This window comes from Genypterus blacodes, unplaced genomic scaffold, assembly GCF_046128005.1.
Source record: "Genypterus blacodes isolate CSIRO-AG114 ecotype Tasmania unplaced genomic scaffold, CSIRO-AGI_Gbla_v1 ptg000011l_1, whole genome shotgun sequence".
NCBI classification, from domain to species: domain Eukaryota; kingdom Metazoa; phylum Chordata; class Actinopteri; order Ophidiiformes; family Ophidiidae; genus Genypterus; species Genypterus blacodes.
In genome coordinates, this window is record NW_027466825.1 from 521,448 (window position 1) to 539,663 (window position 18,216).

The following is an 18,216-nucleotide window of genomic DNA, read 5'->3' on the forward strand; positions in this document are numbered from 1 at the left end:
AATGCTTCTCATTTGCATACCTTGATGTGTCCACCCAGGGCTCCGATAGGAATCCTGACATCCACACACCCCTCCTGCAGGCGGATCCCATATCCCCTCTGTTTCATGTCGGCCACACTCAGAGCTTGGCCATTCACTCCAATACTCACTCCGCCGTCTGTGAAGCGGCCGCGGACTAGAGGAGAGGGGATGCGAGGGACGGACCACAGCAGGTCAGACCCATCTGATGTAGCCTCATCTGGGGCAAGCAAAAAGAGACATAGAAGAGATGGAAAACTAATTATATCGCTGGATTTGGTGTACTACACTGCAGAGACACAATACTGTGAGATTAAAATGATATTACTTAGAGTGCAGGCAATGGTGGCATCAACAGCCCACATCTTGCCCTGCAGTCGGTACAGGATGGTGGCATTGACAACCTCAAAATCCAGCCGGTTTTCCTGAGACAAACAAAAAGACATCAACAAAATATACACTTATTGTCCAAAATAATAGAAGCTGCGCTAACAAAGTCCCTGAGGCGGTTTTAACATTCTGTATCTGGATTTTAGTACCTTGACATAGTATGAGAGAGGGGAGGAATAGCTGGATCGGAGAGTGAGGCGAGCACCCCGGGCTGAGATGTGGTAGCCCACAGCAGCAGCCTCAGCCTGGGACAAAGGTCCGGTCTCCTCTGGTAGCTGACCAGCTCTATGGATCATCACTGCTAGCTGTGCCACATCAGCCCTCTGGACAGGTTGCTGGATGGACACCTGAGGAGATATTACACTTGGTTTGACACACATTTACCCACTTGAATCTACTACAACACAGCAGTTAAACTGGATGATCTAATGACACATCTTACTTACATCCATGTAATTTTCCTCACACATGATCTCTCTGGAGCCCCATGGCCACAGGAGGGAGCAATGGAGCTGAAAGGGGTAAACTGCCTCTGTCCCGTCTGGCTGGCTGTTAACAACCCGAAGATGTAGGTAGTAGTCTGTGTCTCTCTGCAGGAGACAAAACCAGGAAAACAGAAAGTTTCAGATGAAGGGACCAGTTTTTCGATGGATGTTCAATACACAAAGTAATTCTGCCAGATCAATTTTGAGCCAAATCTACCTGGCTGCGGACGTGGCAAGCCAGGAAGGAGGCACGGAATGTCATGTCTCCAACATCATTGATGAGCACGGTGTAGCCACAGAGCGTTGCCTCCTGCTCAGACAGGAGGTGGAATCCATACTGGTCTGCCAACACCAATCAATAAAAGGTCACGTGGCTCAGGGAGAGGTCATAAACAAGTAAATATACCAACAACTTGCAGCTTGCGTACCTTCAAAATCAAAACGGATCCTCGAACCAAGGGAGCTCGACTTGACCAATAGCCAGAAGTGACGTTGATGGCACCTGCTCTGAAATGTTCCTGATGATAATAAGGATTGCATCAATTCCCCAAAATGCATATGTTTAAAGCTGGGCCTTCCTAAATGCACTGAAGGTATACAGGAGGTATTGAGAAATCTTTGGCCTTGATCTAATTGTGTTGAATGTTATATCAGAATACTGGTGTGATGTCATTAGGGATGGTCCTGACTTACCTGCTGGCACTGGACTGGTAACACAGACAGGTACAGCCAGCAGAAACACCACACAAAAATAAAAATACATATTTGAAAGTTATTTGCCACTCGGGAATTAGTGACTTTACTATTCCATCTGAAGCTCACGCGAACGTTACTTTAGAAAACATTATTTTCATTGTACTTCCCGGCTTTTACGCTTGGCAAACAAACTATCCACTTCCGTTTACTTCCGGAATCATCGGCAAGACCCACCATCTTAATTAGCAAGTTAATAAGGATAAACCACAGCTTGCGTTTAACCCGCAACCATACTAGGAAAACCCGAAAGTATATTAATGCTGTAATGTGAAAGAGTGTTATAAAACCTAAAGATGATGTCGCTTGAGATAAACGTAATGAATCAAAGTGGCAAATGATTTGCGGTCTTTGGGAGACACCTAGTGGTCACATTTGTAACAGCTAGTTGTCTGACGGGTGGATTCCAGGAGTTTCACATTATTCTGTATTAATTGATTTTCTTTTTTTACATTCTACAACAATGTATCCCCTACGCGTGTCAATGTGCACAGCTTTTGACCTTGTTGTGGTAAAGTGCCTTACTATTATTAGTAATCCAGTGAGTCCTCAGGGGATTATGTCACCTTGTCATTCACCCAACTTCACTAGGAACTCAGTCTTATATTATGCTGTCTCATATCATACATAAAGAGTTGATACATCAGGGGTCCTGGCTCCCAAACAGATACTAGAGAGGTCATGGCATTTATTGTGTGTTGGTATATTGCGTGGCAGCAGTTAGGGAGGCACTGGTCTACATTGTGAGTGAGGGACCCTCCACACAGCACAGTTGGATGCCTGCAGTCATGATATTGTCCACTCCTTTCAGAGGTGGCGTGATTACGGTGTGAGTAATCAGAGCCATCAGTGAGGACTCCATGCTGGGGGAAGATGCATCTGCAGTAAAGGTCACTATCCATTTACACAATGAGATGTGAAAATGATCCTTTATGAATCATCCGGTATTGTTATTCTCATATTCACACAAAAGCCTCAGGGTAAGAAACTACTAAATCATTTGAATCAACTTCAGTATCATTCCTGGCTATATATGAATTTAGTGATGTTTGTCATCTTCATATTCCTTTCATGTCGGCTAAAAATGATATTATTGCCAAGTTTTCCTCTCTGTGTAGTTGTACTGGCTTCATGAGATTGGCAACAAACAACTTTATTAACATTTAGTCGCTAATTTATTGTTTTCTAAAACTGGTTTCCCAGAAAACCTAATTAACATTTGAGTCACTTTGTGTCATTAACAACACTGCACAGCATGCAGGCCTCATGTCGTGCCCAGGACACCTACAAAGCTGATATGTCTAATGCTGACTGGCACACTGCGGGACAAAATGAAGTCATACGTCACCTTAGTAACAGTTTTTTGGCTGTTTTTGCACCAAATCTAAAGCTACATTCATGTTTTTGAGCACTAATTATTGCCATTCTTGGGGCAATGTAATGGATCTGGGTGCTGGTGGTGTTTTAATCGTGATGTTGTGGCTAATGATGACCTTATCCTCTCCGATGACACTTCCTTCGCAGCAAACCTCCTCCACACACCCACACCTCTCACCTCCTCCTTCCATCACAGCCAGTCTCCTCAGCCAATCACATTCTTTGGTCAGCTTGATGATGAGGAAGATTTGAGGACGAAGAAGGCTATTTATCAGCTCAATGTGTTCTGACCAAACAGTGAAAACAATCAGCCCTTCCACCCACTCTCCCATTGGGACTCGGAGCCTTCATCAGACAATATGCTTCGCTCACAGGTGCAGGCACTTCTGCTCACTTTGGTTTCGTATGAGCTCCTGGTGCAGGTCAGCTGTGCTCCTCGCAGGGACGTGCTGACAGATATACTCAGAACAGACCTCGCAAGAGACAAGGTGAGTTCTACTTTTACACACATTTCAACCAGGCGAGTCTGGCGTGATGACCTAAGATAAGGAAAGTGAAATACGCCTTTTGCAGGATCTCACTCGCTTGCTCCTGCTGAAGTATGCGTCAGAACTGATGCCGTCCAGGGGAGGCGAGGTGCTCCCCGCGCTGGATGATGACGAGGAGGAGCTGGGCATCAGGGAGGAGGTGATGCGGCGACATCTTCCCCTCTCCCAAAGAGAACGCAAGGCCGGCTGCCGCAACTTCTTCTGGAAGACCTTCACCTCATGCTGACACAAGAGGCTTTGAGCTAGAATATTTCCCATTGCTTTAAACATTGAACCAAGTACTTCTTTACTTTGGCTTAACAACTACATGCATGCCAAATAGAATGCACTAACCATTTCTGAGGCTGTTATGCAGATGATCAGTGTCAAAAGGAAAGAGCACTGACTAGAACGTTGTTTACCTTCTAGTGTGTCTTAAATAAGTGAGCAACACTCTTGTACTTGCTGATGTTTTTAATAATTAAATATGATACTACAACCTGTATTAGGGGAAAATCCACCCATGGGTTCACACATGCACTCCCATTCATTTAATCACGCTGCCGTTTCTCCTTGGGCTCCTTGTTTATTGAGCCTTCCTCTCTGTGTGACTTCCTCAGGTCTGCTGCAGTACCTTAATGCTCATTCACAGCATTTTCCAACTGAACAGACAGCAACTTGTTAGCAAACGGGAGGCTGAGTAGTTGATTTGGCGTGGGCAATGATTACAAAGTGACATGTCTGAGCATGAAAGAAATCCTTTTACAAAAAAAGACAATCACACTAATATACAAACATGGTAAAATGAAATAAATTAACAGAGGGGAGGAAGCCGGTGAGTTCACAGGCGGACGCGGCGTCGAAGAAGCGTTATCAAAATTAATGACATTTTTGAGGTAAGGCTTTAGAAATGTTGAGCCCTTTAAGGTTACGTGTACAAATTCCGGACGGAGACACGAGAGGTTAAGAGTCGAGGCTTCACATAAATACTGTAACAGCTTGGCCCACGTTGAGTGCAAGGACGAACGCAAAAGTCTACAAATGAAGGGTTGAATTACATAAACAAACGCTGTGCATTTTGGGGAGGAAAACAAATCAATGTAACATTCACCATCCATCCCTGGGATTAAACTTAACCCAGTTCGAGTTTAGATTTCATAAGACTAAGTATAATTTCTCAACAAACTTCCCTCATGAAGCTTGAGCACAATTTTACACAACAGGATGCGTTCATGAACCCCCCTCCAATGACCGACACCCTGTTTTCCTATAAAGCAGAAAAAAGCAATTTGACTTCATTGCACCGTCGTCTTCAATGTAACAGTCAAGTATAAACCAAAACACACACCGGAGACAAACACTGACCGCCATGTGTCGATTAAGCCGATTCAAAATAGCAATAAACAAAACAAAACACCATCCGGCGCCATATTTGAATGTTCGAGCCGTGAAGCCGTACGGGCGTAACGACCGCGTGTGCCGTCGCATTGTACTACAAAACATTTGACTCACATTCAAGAAGAGCAAACAGACCAAAACACTCCGGGGTTTTCACTACACATTCCTTCCGTCTACATTTCTTGTTCTACGAAGCTACTTCACTGCAAAATCCACTGCGCAAAAGCTACGCGCCTTCCAAAAAGTTCATCACCGCCGTCATCTAGTCACAGTTGTCGCCTCATTATTGTGTGTGCTTTGATTGTGTGCGTTTATAGGTAGATCACTACATACTAACCCTTATGTGCCGCCGCCCCCCCCCTGCACCTGTTCACTGCAAAACATCCTCATGCTTTTTCACATTATTCTTCAATGCTTTCATCTGCTCTGATGTTTACTGCCGTTAAGTTAAGCCGTGCCATTGTAGGGGGGAAAATAACAGTAGGTGAGGCCCAAGCTGCCTGCAGGTCAGAGCCACCGTCGCACTAATACTAACAGAACAGGCGTGTGTACCAAATGAAAATGTACCAGTAGTAGCACTTCTGAATGCAAGGAAACTGTGTGACTAAAAACACAGGGTGCATGGAGCTGCATACTGCAATTGCACTCGCACACCACCAGAGAGAGCCATAGCTGTTTGTTTTAGGGGGAGGAAAAAAAGAAGCTAAAGTAGTTCACAGTGTCGTCCCTGTCTGGGGGTATAGATGGTAGAGACTGTGTGTGGGAGTTTACGTTCAGAGTTCGCTCGTGTGCCCACCAGAGGGCCGCGGAGTGGCGCGTTAGCAGTCGGTGGAGATTTTGGCCGAGAGGTCCTGGATGCGGCGAGCGCTGCAGCCCTTACACAAGATGTGGCCGTCCAGTGGGTAACAGCCGCGACCCTCCCCCTCCGAGGACAGCAGGAGGCCGCATTCCTGACAAGCACACACAGTCCCGGTTAACCAGCTCATATGGACTCAAAGGCTCTGCTTCAAGATTTGTGCTTATTTTGGCAAATCTTAACAGCAACATTGTCACGTAATTTTGAATGTCTGGATGATTCTGCCGTGGCCTGATTGTCTCACCTCGCAGACGTAGCAGTTGACATGGAAGCTGCGGTCCAGCGCCACTATCCTGACAGTCTCCTCCTGGCCTGGTTCGGGCATGATGGGCTCGCCACACACGGAGCAACGAGGAGCGTACTTCCTGCCAGGGGCGACAAACATAAGAACTTGGGTTAGTAGGGTAAAAAGAAGAAAAAAAAAAAGCTGGTCGCAACGTTACAAGCCCCCCATCGCAGCGTAATCGAGTGTGGGCGCACCTATGAAAGTCGTCTATGCAGTGTATCTGAGAGGTGGCGTCCACGGTGAAGGGAACCCCATCCAAGCAGCAGTTACACACCACGCAGTTGAAACAGCGCGGGTGGTAGGCCTTCCCCATGGCACGCAGGATACGGTCCAGGATGGGTTTGGAACATTTGGAACAGCGCTCTAAGGTACTCTGCCAGAGACAGAACAGCAGAATGAGTCAGAGTATACCAACAAATATTGAAACGTTTAACCCCAAGCACCTTTTGGATATTTAACAACTCAAAACAGATCCGAGTCACACTACAAGACTGTGGGATGAACACATGAACACACCCTGCCTGGCTACACTTAACCACAGGAAATGTACACAAATGTCTTTACGTACAATGTAACAGCTCTCGCAGTAACTCTTCTTTTCCAGGGCGTAGAAGGGCTGACCCCTGAGTCGCGCGTGGCAGGTGATGCACGTGAAACACTCCACGTGGAACACCTGCTCCATGGCGATGCAGCCGCTCCCATCGCCGACCACATTGTCACCGCACCGGGCGCAGCGACCTGAGAGACGTTGGAGACAGTATTGAAATATCTAGCAGGAGAATATCACAACGTTATAGTACTTGTTACTGATTTTGCGGCACAACCAGAAGACGTACCAAAGTAGTCCTCTGCGGGCGGATGGTTCATGTCGTACACCAACTTCTTGGTGAGCCGCTCCAGCTCGTCTTCAGGTCGAGGTGCTGATACTACCTGCTGAGGAAATAATGACATGTGACTTCCAAGATGTCTCCTGTGTCATCTTATATACATGCAGATGCAGACTGGTACCTTGCTGGGCTGATAGGCAGAGCTCTGCGTTGCCACCGACCCCGGTTGATTAATTTCCATCCCTCTCTTGGACAGAGGACCGTGACTGGCTCTCCCTCCAGACCCGGCGCTGCCCCCCTTGTACACAGGCTCAGAGTGCATCTCCTGGACTTGAGAGTTGGGATGCGGAGGGTACCAGCCGTGGGGGGCCGTCTGAGTCTGGGGCGGCGGGCGTGACGTGTGCTGGCGTGGCGGGGGCGGAGTGTAGGCTTGCTCGGCCTGCCGCCCGGTCTGAGAGTAAGTCACAGGCTGCGCCGTCTTGACCTGCACGCTGAACCTGGGTCCAGTTGGAGTCGAGGCTGTGGTGTAAGAGGCTGGGATGGGTTGAGGGTAGGGCTTAGGAGCTGAGGAAGAGGAGGAGGAGGAGGAGGAGGAGTAGTAGTCCTGCTGGTGGGAGGTGGGGTACTGAGGGGACTGGTGCTCGCTGGGGTAGGGAGGCACCGGATGGTACTGACTCTGAGGATGAGGGGGGTAGCCCATGGAGGGCCGACCCTGAGGAGGGGCTACACTCTGGGGTGCAGACTGGTATCGCTCCCCTGGGAGGAATCTGCTGTAAGGCACATTGTCATAAAGCTGTGGGGAGTCAGAAACGAGAAAAATTAAGAAAAACATCATTCTGATCAACAATATGGATTCAGATTCCCATGTACTAATACACAGAGTCAGACCTGAGCACTGGAGTCTTGTGTGTGGCTGTCCAGGTCAGCCAACATACTGGTGAGTGAGTCAATTTCAGCGTCGATTTTGGAGTGATGACCTGCTGACTTTTCAGGGCCACGATGCTTAAGAAAAACACAACCAAAAATTAGAAACACGTTTTATGCTGACTGGGGTCTCAGTCAGCATAAAATAATTAAAATGTGTACAAATGCCTACCATCAGCTCATAACTGTCCATGTGAGGGCTCCAGGTACGGTCTTCTTTGAGACCATGGGGAGGAGAGTAATAGTGATCGCTTGATGGATGATGAATGGGCCCACCTTTTGATATAAAACGTTATAAATTATCCCCTTAAAAATGATCTTATAGATACAAACGTGTAGAAGCAAGAGTAGATGTATAAAAATCACATAACAATCTTACACAAGCTGAATGAAAGCAAACAGTGTGAATTCTCTAGGAATTTTGCAAAGTCATTCTGGGGAAACATAGGGGAAATTCCTGACTGGAACTCAAGTGAGACAATTGAGGTTTTGTGTAACCATGAAGACACATTTCAACACAAAACTGTGGTTACAGGCACATTTGGTTTCATATCTATCACTGAAATCCTCAATTCCTATGAGATGAATGTGTGGTCTTACTTGTAGGTCCAGTAGCCATGTATCTGTTGGCCATCCCTCCTCCTCCTCCTCCTCCTCCTCTTCCGTTCTGATCGTAATGTCCATATTTCGGTCGGAAGTCAGACGTGCCCTTCTTGTTGGGGGCTCGGTAGATTGCTGACCCTGTAGAGTGGGCCATCTGGGGGGCGGCTCGCTCTGGGCTATCCAGAGTCCTCGGTGGCAGCCAGGTGGGACCGGACATGGCAGCTTCTTAGGACAAAGTGACACAAGTGAAAATAATCACATAAGATGAATCAGACATTCTCTGAAGTGCAATGGCATCCTGAATGTAGACCACCGTCATGCATTATTGACTTTGCCTGATGGAGTGTTCAGTCAATCTACAGGATTATGTCATAGCTTTTTGTCCAGATTTGCATGAGCACAGCTGCAGCTGCTGTATTTAAGTATTAGGTTACCAATGGAAACTGAGGGATGCTTCACTTTAAGTTTCCTATGGCAACGAGGATACACGGATTTAACAATAGGCTTCTGGTCGCAGAGCAGGAAGAGTGAAGCCATGAAGCCATTATGAAAGGCGACGGGGATTTCCAGCAGTCTCGCACACTGCCTCAAAATGTGTGTGCGCGTGTGTGTGTGCGTGCACTAAAACTCAGCAAAACTCCAGCACACTCTCGCAGGTGCAAATCTGTGGTTGACCCTTGCCTTTATCTATCACAATGGTTATTGTCTTTGACTGTTTACACACTAGTATCATTGATTTCCAAATGAAAAACAAAGAGGAAATGTTGTGCAATGATATGTTTATGTATATACACCAGCACCTGGCTCATAACAATATGATATCCCAGGGATAAATAACAACACTAGGGAACACAGCTGAGCTGAAACCATGCCGACTGGCATACAAGGGGCTTCAAGATACTAAACTCTTCAATACTTTGATGCGTAAATGAAGTGAGCATATGCATACAATGCCTTAATCTTAATGGAAATCAAATATGTGACCGAGCTGTAGGGACAAGCAACCTTAAATCAGCATTGTCTCAGTAGAGAAATTAATAACCCGCTCAGACTGATTGTATGTAGGTTATGTGGCTGTAATAAAACCTTGCTGATAGTAAGAGGATTATAATCTTTGGGGAGAGGACATGCAGCCTGCAGTATTACAATGCTTCAAAGCTGATTTTATGACTTGGTTTGTCTGTATCTTATATACACTATGGATATACTCCAGAGGATGTGTTCAGAATGTCATTACTATTAGACCCAAGCAGTGTAAACACACATATTGATTTATTCAGTGACTACGTGATAAAACGCAGTGACAACCAAACGTATCGACCTGTTTAAGCCCCTGTCTGCATCCGGATGAGCACAAACTCAAATCCGAGGATGACTGGGCCACGACATAAATCTCAGCTGTGATTTAAAGCCACCTAATGAGTTTTTATCCGAATTGTAACATGAGCCTAGTCCATTCGTCCATTTCTTCGCTTTTGCTGGTGGCAGACGAGGCGAAACTACTCGTAAAATGCCAAAGTTGATTTTTGGAAGCAAGTGGTGTGAGAGAGGATAAACACATACCACATCCGGTAAGATTTCCTTCAGAATGAAACAGCCACAGTGATGTAGACATCATGAGATAGATATTCTAAGTAATATTTCAATAGAGAAACGTTTCGCAAGAATGCCACGATATCAAAACGCCAATAACAATACAGTGTCAAACCGACAGATGTGTCGATTCTCGAACCATGTTAGGCTTTTATTTTGAAGTAGAAGTGGTCCAACTGAGTGTTTCTGGCTAACTTAACGCGTTAACAATATGTCGCTGTTTTATTGTACATAAATAACATAAAACGTTATAGCTTACATCATGCAATGTCTCTGATATCAAATGTAATAAAGCTTTATGCAGAGACAGTAGCGCTGTGCAATAGTAGCACTTCCTACCTTTCACAGTTGCTTTACAGCGACGCTCTTCTTACCCTCGGTCTCATCTACAAACAAACAACAAAATGGTGAAACGAAAACAGAGCAAGTCAATGATACATTAACTGTGACTTTATCGATTTATGGGTGCGATTTCGCACAGCAACCTTTACAAACGTAATGTCACCAGCACAACAGAAGAATGGACAGTAACTGCTCAACTGTTTTCGAGCCTGGTTTGATGTATTAATGTCGTCTTTTCTGCGTCACAGGCATGTAAAGAATGCCGCATACTCCGTTTAAATAATACAACGGAGTCTAATTTTTCGTAACTTGAATGCTAGCCGTGCTTACTTGTTTATCTCGGGAGTGCAGCTCGAGTAAACTCGTGCTTTGCCTGCAGGCTAACTTCTACACAAGCGTCCACCCAAAAATCCAAACAATCGACTAACACAAATCTATTCGCCAGAAACGAGCCGCACTAAGTCGAAATGCACCGCCCTGCACTCGAACACACCTCAGTGAACGTTATACCAGAATAACTTCCTTCAGTTTTCGCAGGTTAACCTACTTTGTCATGGATCGTGAGGCCTTCAGCAGCAGCCGCAGCCAGCAGCGTCCTCCTCTTTGCATTCCCAGTGTGTGACGTAGCCGCTGTCTCTCTGTTCATGAACTCTGTGTACGTCTGTACCATCAAAGTATACACATATGCACACACACACACACAGGCTACACTATAGTAATACTCCTTGGTATTTGTACTGGTAAACTTGTATTATTGATAAGTAAACCCCCATATCCATAAATTTCAATTTCTGAAAGCTAAACCCAATTTACAAGGTTTTTACTTTGAATCTTGTGAACTCCCATATTACTATACTTCATATTTCAAACAGTTTGGATATTCCTTTCCTTAAAAAAAGGAATAAATCAGAAAATCTATTCATGTGGTCTTATATCAAAAGAGTATTAACATGTTGCTATTTTGTATTTGTACATGAAAGTACTCACATGTTGAATGAGAAGCAGGCAAGGACAGTGTAGTTCTTTTCAAAAATATACTAGCCAAGAGTAAAAAATAACTACACAATTTACAATAAAAAGGAACATTTCCGTCTAGTAAAGCTTGACAATTAACAGAAGACATTCAGAGAATTAAGGGAACTCCTAAATGAATGCAAGCAGGATTGAATATTGAGTTCAAGCAGTTCCTTTCTTTTTTGGGGCTTGTGGAGATTTGGGTCAACTGTCCGTCTCCCCTGCACCCACCCACCCCCTTTCTTCTGCTTTCTCTCACCGCACCCAAAACCATGTTGGAGGCCTACTCACTACCCCAAAGCACGTCCTCAAACAAAGAGTTCCATAACTTCATTATTTGTTTTGTAATTCACAGTCCATCCCTGCCAAAAAGGAGACAAACAACTGAAGCTTCTCCCTGGGATATCCCCGCTTCCTCCTCCTGCACCTCCTTCCACAAGCCCTCACCACTTGCCCTTATATGTCCAGAACGCTCTGTAGCGACAGGAAGAGACGATTTATGCGGATCTGTGTTGTTGTTGGAGGAGCCACAGTTATCAACACTTCACTAGCAGAGGAATACAAAGTCAAAGCCCATATTCTATCTGATAAGCAGTGTGTCATTCTATCCAAGCTACCAGAAAACAAAAAAAACGAGGGGATTCCCTGCCCTTTTTCTGTTTTTTGGAACAATCAAAACAATTCAACCATTGTTGAAAGTTTAATTTCCTCATTCTTTTCCTTTTTTTTCTCACAAAACTGACATTGCCCTTAAACAATTTCATCCAAATTAGTTTCTAAGCTGAGCTTTTTATCCTAAACAGTACAGTTTAACAGCAATAGGGCCTTTCCAGTGAACAGTAACACTGGTGCTTTGCTGATGGGCACTGACAGACATGGCAAGATGCAGGAACTCAGTATTAGTTTTGCCCACCCTTGCCAACGGGATAAACTCAATGGCTTCCGCCCATTGGTAAACCTGTTTAGTAATGTTCTCACTTTTCCTTAACCGCCCCCCTCATCCGTTCCTCTCACAATGCCTGGAAGTAGCCGAGACCTCCATCTCCCTCTCTGTTTTCTTAATCGTTGTTTTCCTTTTTCTTTTTTTTTTGTACATAGCACACAATTGATCCGAGCTCCATCCAAACAAATAAAAGCACAAGGACACACACACGCACTCAACACCCACTGACAACACTTTGCTTCCGATTTCACATTTTCAAAGGATTTATATCCAAACATGGTCATGCTGTCAAATGTTTAGTTCATATGTAACTTATATGTTTTCATGTAATATATTTTTCGATCTAATATAGAAATGAATGCATATTTTACTATCTTTTTTGGGAACTTTTTTAAAAAGTCTGTTACACTTCTCTGAGACTTTGCTTTAAACTCAAAGAGAAATCCCAAAGATGCAGAATATATCAGGTTGATTTTGGGGTCAAATATGTATAAAATGATGATCTTCCAGTATAGCTTGTTCAAAATATTAGGGGAAACTCCGAGAGCAGCTTCATCCTCTGCACTTCAAGGTCTCTTTCCGTGATACGCTTTGATCTGAAGGAAATATAATTCATGTTGCCACTTTGCAGGGCCTCAATGAACTATCCAGTGCCTCGTTCTTTGTGAACCGAAGGCTGCGCTGGAGCATGAGGTAACTTTCCGCTTGTTTTTTTGTTACATGTGACCTGTGAGCCCTCGTGCCCCCGTCTCTCCATTACCCCCAACCCCCACTTCTCCTCTCCTGTCTGCTGCTCGCTTTATTATTGACGGATGTCCTGCGCAGGCGTTTTCATCCATGTCTCCGAGCAGCTTTGCAGGATGCGCGCGCGCGTGTGTGTGTATGAGTGTGTAGGTAGTTCCTGCACATCTGTCTACTGCATTTCTCTCCATCAGGGAGGGGTAACGGTTGTTTTTCACAAGCAAGAGAAGGTGACTCCCATCTAGCCCATATCGATTTTCTTCCCCCTACTCTCGCTTCCTTCCTCTCTGTCCCCATAATACGTTGCCTGTCCTCTCCGGCAGCAAGCCAGAAGCTTCCTGATACTATTGTGGAGAGCTCATTCATCCCCACTTACCTATGTTGACAATGTCAGCAATGCCACAATTTCTGATTGCACCTTTAAATGATGTTATGAGATGAGTTCACAAGGATCAAATGCTCAAGGCGGTTTGGCTAAGGAAACAGTCTGCCAAGATATGAATCAAACCTCTACAAATTAAGACATAGAGACAAAATCTCAGTTGGGTGGCAGCTTTCCAAGTTTGGGGCCTAATTTGTTTATTCCAAAAGTAGTTAATCTTCCACCTTCCTCTCAACCAGTTTCCTGTGTCCTGGAGAGGGGTGAAGAGTAGGAAAGCGTTGGTGGGGGAATGCTGGTGTTCTTACCTCTAGATAGCCAGGCACGTACCTCGTCTCCCCAAGGGTCCTCATATATATTTTTTCAGCGTAGCACAAAAGCACACCATGCTTTCCTGCCGTTAGTTTACTTGGAGCTAAGGGGGTTAGAAAAACTAATAGCCCACTAAAAATACTTAGAGCCCAGGGTCTGGACTCTGGCCTTTTCCTGCGTTGCTTCCAGGCTACGCGTGGGCCGTTGAGGAAAGAGGAAATGAGCAGCCACGGTTGTATGAGAAGCTTCCTGCACGACATTATAAAGAGCTCCCTCCCTTCAGCAGTGCCGGCAGTCTCTCTTTCAGAGCCAGTGGAGTCCTTACTTCATCATCTCAGATCACAGGCTGACCTCTGAGCCAAGGGCTTTGACGTCAGTGCGGTGCACATCAGGCCTCGTCCCTGCTGGTCAGGGTGAGTAGAAAGATGTTTTTCTCTGTGTAGTTCTTCCTTCCTTCCTTTTTTATTGTTTTTGTACTTCTTTTTGATTTATTTTTAATGCTGATATTGAAATCCAAGTCCAGGCAAAGGTGTCAAGGTTGTATTTCTGAAAGAAGAAACCCGGTTTACTTTCCTTCCTTTTTCCTTTGTGTGACCAAACTTTGAAGATTGCTTCCCCTGAATGCAGTTTTTGTGACATTGTTTTGCCAATTATAGTGTAACTGAAGCTCAACTGGATGTATTTTCCCCTCATACAGGTACGAGTAGGGAGCTGGTCTCACCTAACAGATGTGTCTGGGACACTTCAATCTATTTATTTTGTCAGTTACCACTAGGTAAGTCAATCCTGTACATCAGACCCTGATCCTACAAACATGAACTATATTTACAACTTGTTATAGCTGATTCATGCGTTCTTTAAACCTCTCTCCTCCTTCTTGAAAATGAAGATGAGCGTGATGGAGGTGGTGGAATCCTACAGGGTGGACAGTGGGCAGGATGATACAGCTGAAGGATATGTAAAAGAGTTCACACGCCACTCCAACGATGTACTGCTGAACCTCAATGAACTCCGGCACCGGAACATCTTGACTGATGCTACCCTGGTCGTTGGCACCGCTCAACTCCGCGCACACTGTGCTGTGCTCATTGCCTGCAGGTTGGTGCACAGGCCAGGCATGGTTTCTCTATACCAGTCCAGTCCGATGCCATAGAAGACTCTAGAAGACCCCCTTGCAGCCTCAGTTCCGAAAAATCATGCATGGAATCCAGATTGTTACTCATCTGAACTGCTGATTTAACTTAGAATACGTCTGCCTTTCCCCCTCTCTCCTCAGTGGGTTCTTCTACTCGCTCTACTCACGTCGCATGTTGCTCCAGGGGTGTGGCAGCGGAGGCGGCAAGGAGCAACTCATGACTGTCTCTCTCCCCAACACCCTGGACCCTTCCAGTGTGTCCCTGCTGCTCGACTTCATGTACACCTCCCGTCTCCCCCTGACACCAGGCAGTGTCACTGGGGTGCTAGCCGTTGCAGCCTACTTGCAGATGGATCATGTGGCTGATGCATGTCGGGCTTTCATGCAGCTGCACTGGTGAGGAGCTGCAGGGTTTGTCCTATGAGACCGAACAACAAAATCCATCCAATGTAATGCACTGGATTTTGCAACTGACTTGGGTTGTACAATTTTTTTCAGTAGGGGGAAGATGAGTGCAGTACGCCCTCAATTGGAGCTGGTCTACAGGATGCCTATAGCCTCAGTATCCCCCAAAGGAGGGGACATTCCTGGTCCAGCGAACCAGCCATTAGTCCCAACAGCAGGGGCAGCCAGGTAAGAGAAAGGGTGTGTATGAAAGATTTGGAAAGGTTTTTGGTTCTAATTTTTGCATATGTTTGCTTGGCTGCTGCCTTGGCTGAACTTGTAAAACATATTATTAAAATTGTGTGGGTGTGTATCTAAGAGTGTGTGCACGCTACTATGATTTGTGGCCCTTTGTGTGTTGACAGTTTTGGCTCATTACAGCACTTCCTTTGTTTCTCCTACAGGGTCCCTGCAGAGGGTCGGGCCACACTTGAGCCAGGGGCTTTCCCGACTTGTGAGCCCAGGTCAAAGGAGCTCAAAAGAGAGCATGAATCGCCCCTTCTTGGCACCCCGGTGCCCTCTCCAGACAGCCCCGCCCGCTCCAGCTGCCAACCCAACTCGCCAGCAGAATCCAACACCTGCAACCTTGTCAAAAACCTTATGGTGAGACTCAGGAAAGCCCATTCACACAACGTGAACACGTGGTTCATTTAAATGGTGAAAACTGAGAAGGTGGCTAAACACAAGCAGCCTTAAAACCATGGTTGTGACTACAAATGACAGGAACCTTCTTTGATTTACTTCTCCAGAGTGATACCAAGTCAACACCAGACCCCAAGGCCTGCAACTGGAAAAAATACAAATACATTGTCCTCAATCCGCTCTTTGCTGCGGCCTCAGTGAAGGAAGAACAGACTGAGGACCTACAAAGTCAGCTGCCCATCACAGATAAGATGGGCCTGTCAGCCAAAACACCAACAGAGGCGTGGCCTGGAGAAGTGCCTGGTCAGATTGATAGGTAAGCGTGTAAAAGCTGGAAAAATTAATAATGATGTTAGAAAACTGACAAAATTAGTTGAGTGGGGGTATTTGGCTTAATGGATGGTTTCCTGGACACCTCATGAATGAAACTCTCCCTCAGACAGGGGCAGGCCTCCTGCTACGAGGGTTCTGGCCGAGCCCCTCCCCTGGGGCCACCCCCCTCTGTGGAAAGTGTGCCCTTTACACACAAGGAGGAAACAGGTAGGGACAAGCCAACTCTCATAAATATGTAAAACTTAAGTGTATACCTGAGATATTGTTTCTCTTTCAAACATATACCCTTGAATTGCACAATAAGTGAGGTTATGCTGTTATTTTGACTGCTTACACAGTCTCATCCGGCACCAATTTCCCCAAACCAAACCCCATTGATCCAGAAACTGGCCTCGGCCAACATGTAATCAAGCGTGAGAGCTGCTATGTGCCATACTGCTATGCTGGCAACATCGGAGGAACCAAGACTGTCTGTGCGGGTGAGACAGGAAATCCTTTGTTCTTCTTCCGTGTAATTTTACAATGGTAAATCCATAACTGACGGTGACCTCTGCTTGTTCAGGTGACAAGCCGTACCGCTGCAACGTGTGTGGCGCTCAGTTCAACCGACCAGCCAACCTGAAGACTCACTCCCGCATTCACTCTGGCGAGAAGCCTTACCGCTGTGACACCTGTGGTGCAAGATTTGTTCAGGTGAAGAACGGCTCTGTGTATGTGTGTGTGTGTGTGTGTGTGTGTGTGTGTGTGTGTGTGTGTGTGTGTGTGTGTCTGTGAGTTTGTAGTTGATATTGGAGATTTTTCACACGACCTCTCATCCCATCTGTGTGGTCTATCTGGGTGCTACAGGTTGCCCACCTCAGGGCCCATGTTCTGATCCATACCGGGGAGAAGCCTTACCCCTGCCACACCTGTGGCACCCGCTTCCGCCACTTGCAGACCCTGAAGAGCCATCTGCGCATTCACACCGGGGAGAAACCTTACACTGTGAGTCAGTCACACAGGTCACAGGTCACATGTATCTACCACAGTTTAGACCTGGTTGTCTAATCTCTTGACTCATGTTTCATCAGTGTGAAAAGTGTGACCTGCACTTCCGCCACAAGAGCCAGCTGCGTCTTCACCTGCGTCAGAAACACGGCGCTGTCACCAACACGAAGGTCCGCTACAAGGTCCTGGCTCAGCCCTACCAGCCTATAATGCAGGCCTGCTGAAGAGGTCTGATCTTTGACTCCTTCAGCCGCAAGTTATTTATCACAAGCTGCAATGGTCAGACATTAGAAAATTTTGAATCTGGATGCCAAATTTGTTGTAGCAGCAGAAGCGAAAAACTGTAAGAACTGCCTGAATTTGAAAACCTGATTGTTAGATATGTGTAATAATTTTGGACTAATAACCAGTCAAAATGACACTAAATTATTTAACAGACAGTATATGTTATATATTTATAACGCGAATAAACAATTTCAGCCTAGTTACCAGTAAGTATAAGACTGTTGTTGGAGGAAGTGTGGACTTTAAGTGAACAGAGAAGGGTTGTTGGGAACCTTCAGTGGCTTTTTGTGATGCAGATTGTGATAAGGAAAGTGTTTTTGATGGATTGTGGATAGACAGAAAGAAGAGAATGAGACATGGACAAGAGAGGAAGATATAGTTGGTTGTGTCAATAGAGATTCTTGAATAAAATGGGTATGAGAATGATCGAAAGAAAGATAAGGCAGGTTTTTATGAAGGAAGGTGGAGGGAAAGTGAATTAAATGAGTTGATGAGTTTTGTTTTTAATGTGCAAAAACACCAGATTGGTTTTCTTTATTTGAGTTAGATTTTCCAGTACATTTTAAATGAGTATTTAAAATCTTAAGGCCTGGGGCCTGCATGTTGTTTTTGAGACTTTTGA

At 45.5% G+C, this 18,216-nt stretch overlaps 3 protein-coding genes across 9 annotated transcripts; 2 read left to right on the forward strand and 1 right to left on the reverse strand.

The window, feature by feature from the left end:
* Positions 1 to 3,382: 3,382 nt before the first annotated feature.
* On the forward strand, positions 3,383 to 3,797 carry sst5 (somatostatin 5). The gene is made up of 2 exons (XM_076161486.1): positions 3,383 to 3,511; positions 3,597 to 3,797. The coding sequence occupies exons 1-2, from the start codon at positions 3,383 to 3,385 to the stop codon at positions 3,795 to 3,797; spliced, it is 330 nt and encodes a 109-aa protein (XP_076017601.1).
* A 1,670-nt stretch (positions 3,798 to 5,467) lies between these two features.
* Positions 5,468 to 11,015, reverse strand: trip6 (thyroid hormone receptor interactor 6). Of its 7 annotated transcripts, none has more exons than XM_076161134.1 (11): positions 10,927 to 11,015; positions 10,377 to 10,423; positions 8,442 to 8,666; positions 8,014 to 8,117; positions 7,806 to 7,919; positions 7,099 to 7,710; positions 6,927 to 7,023; positions 6,659 to 6,828; positions 6,285 to 6,463; positions 6,049 to 6,169; positions 5,468 to 5,898 (listed from the first exon to the last, which is right to left on the reverse strand). In XM_076161134.1, the coding sequence occupies exons 3-11, from the start codon at positions 8,659 to 8,661 to the stop codon at positions 5,767 to 5,769; spliced, it is 1,749 nt and encodes a 582-aa protein (XP_076017249.1). In that variant the 5' UTR covers positions 8,662 to 8,666; positions 10,377 to 10,423; positions 10,927 to 11,015; the 3' UTR covers positions 5,468 to 5,766. The 7 variants fall into 7 exon arrangements, with proteins under 7 accessions (XP_076017249.1, XP_076017281.1, XP_076017241.1 ...); XM_076161166.1 differs by having other exon boundaries at positions 6,927 to 7,020; positions 8,442 to 8,669; XM_076161126.1 differs by having other exon boundaries at positions 8,442 to 8,669.
* A 3,031-nt stretch (positions 11,016 to 14,046) lies between these two features.
* Positions 14,047 to 17,968, forward strand: bcl6b (BCL6B transcription repressor). Its single transcript, XM_076161627.1, has 12 exons — positions 14,047 to 14,181; positions 14,466 to 14,543; positions 14,658 to 14,866; positions 15,045 to 15,299; positions 15,402 to 15,536; positions 15,752 to 15,950; positions 16,097 to 16,305; positions 16,429 to 16,529; positions 16,661 to 16,801; positions 16,885 to 17,015; positions 17,169 to 17,306; positions 17,393 to 17,968. The coding sequence occupies exons 3-12, from the start codon at positions 14,658 to 14,660 to the stop codon at positions 17,531 to 17,533; spliced, it is 1,659 nt and encodes a 552-aa protein (XP_076017742.1). The 5' UTR covers positions 14,047 to 14,181; positions 14,466 to 14,543; the 3' UTR covers positions 17,534 to 17,968.
* The last annotated feature ends 248 nt before the right edge of the window (positions 17,969 to 18,216 follow it).